The 10764-nt window shown below is 39.4% G+C and overlaps 1 protein-coding gene across 1 annotated transcript in view; it reads right to left on the reverse strand.

Annotated features, from left to right (window-relative positions):
- Nucleotides 1-9636, reverse strand: part of ppm1lb (protein phosphatase, Mg2+/Mn2+ dependent, 1Lb) — a 65663-nt gene extending 56027 nt beyond the window's left edge. The window contains exon 1 of the mRNA XM_047391202.1: nucleotides 8694-9636. Within this exon, the coding sequence (XP_047247158.1) occupies nucleotides 8694-9092 (399 nt within the window). The 5' untranslated portion in view covers nucleotides 9093-9636. The remainder of the gene's footprint in view (nucleotides 1-8693) is intronic.
- Nucleotides 9637-10764: the final 1128 nt, after the last annotated feature.

Here is a 10764-nt window from a genome sequence, read left to right on the forward strand (position 1 = left end):
GACACCTTTCTGGAGAGGGGAATCGTCCGAGCTTCTGCTGCCAACAACTTAATGCTCACCCTCTACCAATGATCCACATAGCCCTGTCTTTAGTGTTTAACCCTTTCTCTCTCCTAGACATGGCGATTGACTGAGCTTAACTGTAACTAACTCTATGTGCTCTCTTTCAGACTCTAACCTTGAAAACTGGCTCAGAGTTTATCTGATTTTTTCTTCCTAGATGAAATGACTAAAGGAGCTACATCCATTAACATTTACTTTTCCTTCCCATAGAAAGTACTCCTGGATCAGTGCTTCTTTGTTCTCTTTGTGTCTCTGCTCTGTTCTCTCAAACCCCCAGTCGGTCGTGGCAGATGGCCGCTCACACTGAGCCTGATTCTGCTGGAGGTTTCTTCCTGTTAAAAGGGCGTTTTTCCTCTCCACTGCCGCTACATGCATGCTCAGTATGAGGGATTGCTGCAACGTCAACGCCAGTGACTGTCCACTGTCTCTGCATGCTCATCCAGGAGGAGGGAATGCTGCAAGTCTCTGACTGGATGCAATCTGCTGGGTTTCCTTAGATAGAAAAACTTTTTATTCAATTTGAATAAATAACTGAATCTGACTGCACTGTTCAATGATTAGGATTAATTGGAATGTATGTACCTGACTGTTGTGAAGTGCCTTGAGACGACATGTGTTGTGAATTGGCGCTATATAAATAAAACTGAATTGAATTGAACTTAAAGGGATGGACAAATATCAACATGTGCAAACAAAAGTATTTGAAGACAACCAAGCTGCCATAGCCCTTGCTAAGAACCCTGTAAAGAGGCAAAGGTGCAAGCATATTGATTTCAGATATTACTTTGTGAGAGAAACTGTCAACAAGGGAAAGTATTCTTAGAATACTGTCCAAGTGAGCAAATGGTTGCTGATGTATTTACAAAACCAGCAAATAAACTTAAACTGAAAAGGTTCAAACAAAGCCTGTTCGGTAACTGAAGGAACAAAGATATATTTCTGATTTATTTTGTCGAGGTATGAAACCTTGTTTACTTTTGTCTGTAATGCAAAGATGTTAAGAGCGAGTGGGGGTGTTAAGTGTCCTGTTTAACGCTCTTACACTTTTATTTTGGTAGCGGGTGTATTTCTGTTTCCGTTACGTATGCTGCTGTTCTAACTTGTTTTCAGTTTGGAGAAAAACTGAGCCGGGAAGTTCAACAATAAAGTATGGCGACAATTGCCTAAAGAGAAGTCCGAGTATTCGTTTTTTATCCATCCACACGTGGAGAGCTGAATATCTTCAACCCCATTAACAGAGAACCAATCATTAGTCCTGGCTCTAATCGATTCTCGAAACTCAACCCCAAACCCTATTGACAACATTATAGGTTAATAATTTCCAACCATGCTATGTATTTTCTATTTACATCTACTGAATTCTCTGTTAGGTGCAAAGTGAAGAAAACTTCACCAAGACTGGATCACCATGGTAACAAAAAACATAAGCATAATTGGTGGGAAGTTATATTTAGAGTTTGGGCATGAAGTCAAATGAAGAAGAGAAGCTCTTTTAGAGTCTTTTGATATATCTGCTGACATTATTTGCTATAGGTAAAACAAAACTCAAAACAGAACAAGGCTGCTACACTTTTCTAATCCTTACAAAGACTTTACACTGTTTCTAAAATTTCCCAGTTGCAAAAAATATGGCTAGTTGTAGCGAGGAAAGTAAAGGAGCACCCCCCATCACTTTTATTCTGCTAACGCCGTTTTAAATCTACATCTGGCAAGCTGAGAGCAACATGGCTGTTAACTCATAATCACCTATCAGCTTATTAAACTTTGAGTGTTCCTCAATAAAGAGCAGAATGGCATGAATGTATAATGTTCTGCATACCATGCACGTTTACTAACAACCAGTAATAGACTTAGCAGGAATTTAACTGTGTATTTTTCTTATGTTTATGTATTAAATTCTAAATAACACAAAACATTTGTATATAGCAATATTATCTGTAATAGTCAACTTGTCATATCATGGTTGCAGCAGTAGAAATGACTGCTGGGTCATTTGATCATTATTTATGTATGCAATAAATGTTATTGTAAATACTGTGAAAACGTTGGATTTTTATTGAACACGTGGGCAGCAATGCACGGCTGGTCATGCAGACATCCATCAATGGCAAATGATCTCTGTTCTCCACAAGGCAAAGCGTTTCTTTATCTGTTCAGATGGTTGTTAATGAGCCTTCATAAGAAAAATGTCTTTTTAAGTCTTGTCCAATTTGTCATGCATCAGTGGCACTAACATATTTTCAGAACAGTTTATTAGCCCACACTAGCACTGAGCTTAATATAGACCAAAACGTGTATTATTTGAGCCTAAATGTCCATTAGTTTGTGTGTTTCATGGTGGTGAATGAAAAAGAGAGCGAGAAAAGAAAAACTAAAATTTGAAAGACATTAGATACATGGGCCATGAACATTATTTATTTTTGTCCTGTGTAGCTATATGAAGAAATTTTGCCTATACCGAAGTTGTCTTTAAGGACATCTTTCAGTTGGTTCTTTCCTCCTTGTCGCTTTTTGCTGACTTAGAAGGCCAACAAGATATAAAGCCCGATTGATAATTTCAGTGAGTGCTTGTAAAGTCTATTTACCAGAACCGCTGATTTGTATGAATTACATGTGTGCCCCTGATAGATCTTGTGCTTTTAAAGTTACAGATGCATCTCTCTGTGGAATGGAACAACAAATTGTCCACCTTACCTCTACCTGAACCATCAGCAATCCTGTGCAAGCTTGCAACACATTGTTTCACACACTCTGATGCACACGTTTGTGTCCTTGGTCTTTGCTCTCTCTAATCCTGTAGTGCCAACAGTGCTGTCAAGTTTTATGCCAGGCCTTTCCTTCATCTATCCAGTCAGAGAGAGCTCACGAGGAATTCTGCAGCTTGCTATGTTAACGACCTTACTCACCGCATGCTTCTCCAGATGATAAAACAAACCTGCCCCCATTGAAACACCTTATATTACCAAATAAAGCCTTTACAGCTACCCAATAGACTTTACTTTGAAAATCAAAGGAATTTTTCTTGGTGATAACTCTTAAAATTCCTGCATTAATTTCACTAAAAAACATAACTGAAAACTGAAGTTTTAAATTAAATAACCAGATGATGATGAATAAGTTGCATTATAGCAAAACTATAAGCAGAATAAAAAGGCAGACAGCAGCAATATAAAAAGGTCTTCATCTGTGGTTTTAGCATTATGTTTGCCTCTTTGCTCTGAGATCTCCCCTCGCCTCGTTCTCGGCCAGAAACCGTATCTATTACATCCACCTCACGATCAAATGCTACTGGTCAAAACTGCATGTGAGACTGAGCTGTGATGGAGCAAAACAAAAAAATAAAAAAGGTTGGCAGAGCAGACAGAGGGAACCAGCCCCTGTTCTGCAGCTTAACAGGCTTGTTGTGAATGTCTTCGCTGAACTCTGCTGTAATTTAGAAGCACCTGAAGCCACAGCCTGACTGTGCGAAGTGCAGCTGATCCTCTGCATCCCAGTAGGAAAGTAACTGCTCGTGTTGCTGCTAAATGGACAGAAAACTCTGGGTTGTCAATTCTATGCTGGTTGTTTTTTTTAGGTGTCAGGTAAAACAAAATTTAAAATCAATTTTCATTTAACAGATACTCCTTACAGAGTCAACACTTACAATGAATGAGGCTGCCGATGGATACGCTCGCATTAAACACCAATTTTAAATACCCTGGAAATTGCATCTCCAGCATTGTGTGAAGGAGGGTATGTGGCAAAAAAAGAAAATACCAAGGGGGAAAAAGATATTCCAGGCAGGACTGATTGATGATCTGCTAGAAAACTGATTTATTTTTAACAAGCTGCTAAAACACTGACAGCTAATCTGATAGGGTTTTCTTCCACTTTTCAATTTTTCACGTCACACAACTTTAACATCAAAATATTCAGATCACTCCTAATTATGGCAGTACCAACGTAAATACATATTTGTGGTTTTATCAGTGTGTCTGTATTTTGTTGTGGCACTCCATTTCTCCCCATTAAGATTACTCCTAGCTCAGAGCTTTTGCATGTAGCTGTCTTTATTCCAAATAAAACTGTTCACAAAGCTCTTGATGCCATTGTCTCTGTCATCCTCCTCTGTTTTTTAGCTTTTCCAGAAAAAGTGCCTCTGGCTCCATGCTTTTGGGTTTAGCTGTGTTTCTTTTCTGGACAAAGCCTTTGATGGAGCGATTGCTGCCATTATTTTTGTGCTCCATCTGTGTCTCTTTGCTAGAAAATGCTGTTGACAGAGATGCTGATGCCACTGCACTTGTAGTCCCTCTCGGTTTTTTCTCCCTTTCCCATAGAAAGTACTCTTGGCTCTAGGACTCTCCGTTTTTTTGCATGACTCCTTCCTGTCCTCTCAACGTCCAGCCGATCGCAGCAGATGGCTGCTCATACTGAGCCTGGTTTTGATGGAGGTTTCTTCCTCTTAAGACCGAGTGTTCCTCTCCACTGTTCCTACAAGCTTCCTCAGGACAGGTGATTGCTGCAAATCCAACAACTTAATACAATTTACTGGCTTCCTTAGATGGATGAACTAAATTTGACTGTATTGTTTTATGGTCTAAACTGAATTAAACTGTATGTAATTAAATATGAATTGATGTGAATTAAAATGTGTATTTATTTGGATATGATATCATTGGATATAGAATTGATCAGTTTATGTTAAGTTCCCTCAGATGAAGACTGTTGTAGAATTGCCGCCATTAAAACAAAATGAGCTGAATTACAGAACAAATGCTTGGTGTCTGAACTCCACGTCAGCCATGGCTGAACCTTGTGAACTTGTTGATGCAGAGTCTTGAACAATAGATAAATGTTGACGGAAGCAAAGTGTTGCTTTAATGACACTATGTGGTTTCAATGACACAATTGTATGTGTGCACAAAGAAATAAAGCCTTCAGACAGCTAACCAACAAGCCAGCTGAGGCATATTATATTGTCCTAAGGCCACAATGCATTTCACTGTGTTAGTTAGCTGTTTCTAAAGACATCTGGCATCTTGTTTCAAAATATAAATGAGGATACATACATGAAAACAGACTGTCACCCATGCATTCAGCTTAATCTTACTCACTACTGATCCTCTGTTGGATATAAAAACATTAATTTTAGGTAGTCTATTTATTTCAGGAGATATCTAAAATTGAACTCAACATAGAGAGGAAGCGTAGGGAGAAAGGTTGTAGATGGCAGAAAGAAGAAGAAAAAAAAAAAAAAGAGGACAGAAACCAACCGACCACTTTTGGTCAAAATCTGCAGAAGTGCGTGCTGCAGCCACTGAATTTAATTTACCCAAAAAGAACACAACTTTCATGCCTATTTTTAGTGTGTTATTGTTGAGCTTCAGACCACAGCAGTCAAAGTCAGAATGAAGACAGTCGCTGTGAGGCCACGGTGGTCCTCAGAGAGAAGATATGGTTTCTAACAGATAGACACCACAATGGTGACACATAGTCTACTAATAATCACTGAGGGAGAGCACATCCATTGCATTGGAGTGCCAGATATAAAAACTATATGTGACCTTCTGTGACCTTCTATCGAGGCTCTTCGTCATCCTCTAACAGACGGCGACGGCCCGAGACGGAAGCCTCAGCGCTGATCTCTGTAATCATTCCTCTGCCTAATTTAGATTAAAGAAGCTAAAAGTTAGAAATTGTTTGAGATTCGTTGATTTTCAAAAGTCTTTAGATAGAGTGTGTGATCGCTTCTGGGGACCAAGGACCGGAGGGGCTCCGAGGCGTCTGACCGCCAACAGGGTGCGGTAACTCGGACACCCTTAAAGAAACGACAACATCAAAAACTGTTTGATTCAAACTACAATAGAGCCCCTTTATGGAATCGGATCAGAACTGCTGTGAGTCAACAGTACATCGTCATCGGCAGAACTGAGTCAGACCATACCTGTATTCTGTTTCTGCAGTGACTGATTGTGTCTACACATCTGTTATGTTTGATGGCTGCGTCTAGCATTCAACAAAAAGACATGTGAATATGCATTTAGAGCTTTGGATAAGATGTGGAAATGTTTTGTTCCGTAAAAAGGAACTGGTCTTATAACAAGTGAGAGTGGATTTTCCATAACAATAGAGTTTCAGCTACTAGATCCCTCCTTTGGTTACTCCAAATGCTCCGTAGCAAATGCCCAAAACTGGATTAGTGACTTTAGGGGCCCCTACTAGTGGGGCAGTTTTGTAACACTTCACCTCAGTCGTTCTCAAAATGTGATGTGGGGAGGGGGGGTCAGAGGTTGTGGTGGGGACAGAGGCGTTGATGCACGACGAGAGGGGCGTGTGAAAACAGCCTTGTTTTTTTTTGTTGTTTTTTTTACATCGCATGCACCGAACCAATGTGAATGTCAGAGGACTCATTTGGGGGTGACACAAACAAAACGAGCAGGGGAACCACGGACAAATCCAGAGAGGTTCTTCTGTCTGTAAAATGAGGAAATAGAGTGCAGGGGCCACAAGAACAATAGGCAACGTGTCAGATACAACTTGAACAAAGACAAATGAGGACAATGACCAAACGCCAAAGCCCAAAGCTAGAAACTATGACGAGGCATTGCTTTGTTCTCTAATCAGGTTCCACCTTAATTGTTCTTTTACTGAAAAGGCAGATAAAAGGCTCATTATAGTGAGTATTAATGTGATACCATTAGGTTAGTTAGCACAAACTGACTGATTTGTCTTTGTTGCCAACATTTTTTTTTCTTTGCACCCAAATAATTTTATTTTCACTGTTCTAAAATATATGATTGCACAACAGAAACAGTTAGAGAACCCACAGCCTTAATAGTTCTGAACCCATTTAAAAAAAAATCTATGAAAGTGAATTCTGGAGAGGTTTCAGTTGACATTGCAAGGGTTTCTGTGCATATCCTTACCTTGAGCCACTATCTAAGAGAGCTTTTATGTCGAAGTGCACTTTCAAGAGCATCATCATTAATTCAGTTCATCCTGACATGTTGGATAACAATTGGCCACTTTTAGATTTGATCTAATTACCATTCATTGAATTTAAAACTGGGATATAGCCCTCTTCTGAGAAGAAAAAACTAAATAATTACAGTGCCTTTGAAAAAGTATTCATACACGTTTGAAGTGTTTTACATTTCGTCACATTATGACCACAAACTGTACTGTATTGGGATTTTGCGTGACAGACCAACACAAAGTAGTGCAGAATTATTAAGTGGCAGGAAAAAAAGTTACATGGTGTTTTTTTTACTAATGAAAGCATTAATATCCATTAGTATCCAGCCCTATTTACTCTACTACCCCTAAATAAAACCCAGTGGAACCAACTTGCCTCCAGAAGTTACTTAATTAACAAATAGAGATAAGACAAGAAAATTTATGAACATACAGCATCATGAAGACAAGGAAAACATCAGACAGGCCAAAGATAAGTTGTTGAGACATTTAAAGGTTGGATTATAAATCAATATCCCAAGATTTAAAAATTTACAGACCACTGTACAATCCATCATCTAAAAAATGGAAAGAGTACGGCACACCTCTAAACATACTAAGAGATGGGCTTTCACCTTAATTGACAACATAGGCATGGTGACAATTAATCAAAGAAGCAGCCAAGAGGCCCATGGTAACTCTGGATGAGCTGCAGAGTTGCCACAACCCATGCTGAGGACTTGGCAAACATATGATAGAAGGTGCTCTGATCAGAGGAGATCAAAGTTGAACTTTTTAGCCAAAATGAAAAACAGCACGTGTTGGTGGGAAACTAACACCTTGAACAGACCATCCCCAAAGTGGTACATGGTGTTGGCAGCATCATGCTGTGGCTAAGTTTTTCTTCGGGCAATCTGGTCAGGGCTAGTATGTAGAATGATATAGCTAAACACAGGGCAACGCTGAAAGAAACCCTAAACATATAAACAGAGCTACAATAGAGCGGTTTAGATCAAATGTGTTTGGTGTTAGAATAGAAACTTCATAGCCTAAATATAAATCAACATTTCAGTTTACAAAAATAATCCATCCAGTCTGACAGAGCTAGAGCTACGTTTCTAAAGACGACTGGGCAAAAATTTCAGGTATGAATGCAAAAAAAGGTGGTTCTGACTCAGGGGAGGCTGAATACAAATGAAGGCGGCACTTAACAAATTTGTATTAGTAGACATCTTTGAAATCCCTTTTCGTTTCAGTTCATAAGTATGCCTCTCATTGTGTCGGTGTGTCACATAAAATCCCAATCCAACACTTTGCTGATTGTGGTGATAATGTGACAAAATGTGGAAAAATTCAGGGGGTAAGAAGACCTTTTTAAGGCACTGTATATTTTTAACACATTTCTTACTGGCAAAAATGTGCACCTTCTATAAAACTCCTGTAACTGATAAATATGGCTGAGTTATTTCGAAGACAGCAAATGACATTTTAGGTGCACTTGCAGAAAAGAAGTCTGCAATCCAAATTTTACATAAATTAATTATTAAACAGGGCGATCACTTCATCTTAAATCACACTTTAGTGTCCGAGTTTAATGGGCACCTTGGTTTCTTACACAGAGCTGAGTGAGATGTTTTAAAGAGAGAAGCATTCAGACATTAAATGTCTCTTTGCCACATCTTCATATTCAGACTCACCTCTCCTCCGTGGCCATCAAAAACCCCGAATATGGAGGGGTGGCTCTTGTTCACGATGTCGGTGACCACCTGGAACCTGTCCTCCATGTGATCCCGCCGGCCTTGGATGGAGTACACGGCAACATTATTGCTCTTGAACTCCCAGGTCTTGGCGAACTCTGCGTCCAGGACGTCCAGCCCGCCGAAGCGCTCGTTCTGCATCATCTCCGCCACTTTCCCCTTGACCATCTTGACCGCATCCCGGCTGGACTTGACGATGGTCTTCACCTCGTCCGTGTGGAAGAAGTAACTCCACAGAGCCAGGCTGATGCACAGCAGGAACAAGGTCTCCGGTCTCAGCAGAAAATAACGCATGATCCTACCCAAAAGAGATAGCAGGGTCATCGTATCCTCTATCATCTATTTGTTTACACGCAGCTCAGGGAAACCACGGCAGGTCGTTGTGTTGTTCGCGCCCGCCGCAGATTTCACTCCATCGCCGTTGCTGACGCACATTTACCAGATCGTTTCACACCTTGAAAACATATAGGTGACACTTTTTTTAAACCATTTCTAAACCTGGCCCGAAGAACAAAGTGGGAACGTACGCACACAGAGGAAAGGGAGACCGAAACGGTGCTCCGGCGGGTTCCTTCTAGCATGTAGCCCCGCGGCGGTGAGCCACCAACGGCTGTCCGTTGACCATGTACTGCGGTCCGAGAACGCCGCTACTCGGAGGGGGAAAAAAAAAAAAAAAAAAACTTGTTTCGACTTAAAATTAAGTAAGCGTTCAGGTTCAGGTTACTGAAGTACAGTCACGGGAAGAAGGTCTCCTCCGACCAACTCAGCTAGAGTTCCAGTCCTGAAAATAGAGTGCGTTTAAAGCCACACATTCTCGGTGGCCACACTGACTGTGACTCCGTGCTCCTGCTGCTCTAAACCATGGTGCTGCCTTCAAATGCAGCTCGGAATGTCCCCCTGCAGTGGTTGCCTGTTTTTATAATATTACCACGTAAGTAAACGGTCCTTTTGGCGCGGGGGTGTGGGGTGGGATTGGGGGGTGGGCTTCATTTCGTGCTCGATATGCGTCCCCTGAAAACAAAAAATATATTTTAAAGAGTGCCATGGCAATTTATCCTTTCATTATTAACTTTAGTCGTCAGTTTTGATCACCATGGTCCTATTAAGTTACTTTAATTTTCTATTTTTATCTTCTACTTTAAATTGTAGGCTTACCGTTTCTTTTATTTTGTAAGGGGACCCTGAAATGTGCCTTTAGAATAAAATGTATTTTTATTAGTAGTAGTCTTCACAATACAAAAGAAATATTAATACATTTTCTGAAATTTTAACCCATTCAGTGCTTAACACACAAAGTGGATTTTCTTTAAAATAATTATTTTCTTTTCCTATGGTTTTTTCTGTTTTAATTCATTTATATTCATGAATTTCCTTAATTTTTAAGCATTTGTATGGCAGTTTTAAAGTCTTCCTGTGACTCTCAGTCTCGCTTTCTTTAATTTAATTTCCTATCTCACACGCAAATTGGAATTTATTTTTGAGAGGTGGGAGGTCAGAAATTGGCAGCCAGATTTGTTTTTATTCATTTTTTCTTTCTTAAAGTTATTAAAAAAGTAATCAGAAACTAGATTTTGTTTCTTCATGATATATAAAAGAAAGTGCATGAAAAAATATTTTTACCTAGTGAAAAACAAAACATGAAATGCTGACGGAATGTCAGTATATCTCAATCTACACAACCTGGCCACATTTTGTACCATTTGGATCAACATAAAATAAAAATAAAATAAAAAAGGGATACAAGTGTTTCTCAATAAATTTAAAAAGTCAAAAAGGTTAACATGTTTTTCTAATTAAATGTTAAAAAATTTTTGATTTAATTTTGTACGATCTGTGCAATGACAAGGGTATTGAAATCTGCCAAAAAACTAACTACAAAAGGGGAAATGTAAAAATAAAGCAGTGATACACGAAATGCTTTAGAGTATTCACAAAAAACATCTGAAATTAAAAGAGACAATAAAAAGCAACACAATTAAAATGTCCACCAATAAATGTGAAAGAAGACACA

Source organism: Girardinichthys multiradiatus, chromosome 18, assembly GCF_021462225.1.
Source record: "Girardinichthys multiradiatus isolate DD_20200921_A chromosome 18, DD_fGirMul_XY1, whole genome shotgun sequence".
NCBI classification, from domain to species: Eukaryota; Metazoa; Chordata; class Actinopteri; order Cyprinodontiformes; family Goodeidae; genus Girardinichthys; species Girardinichthys multiradiatus.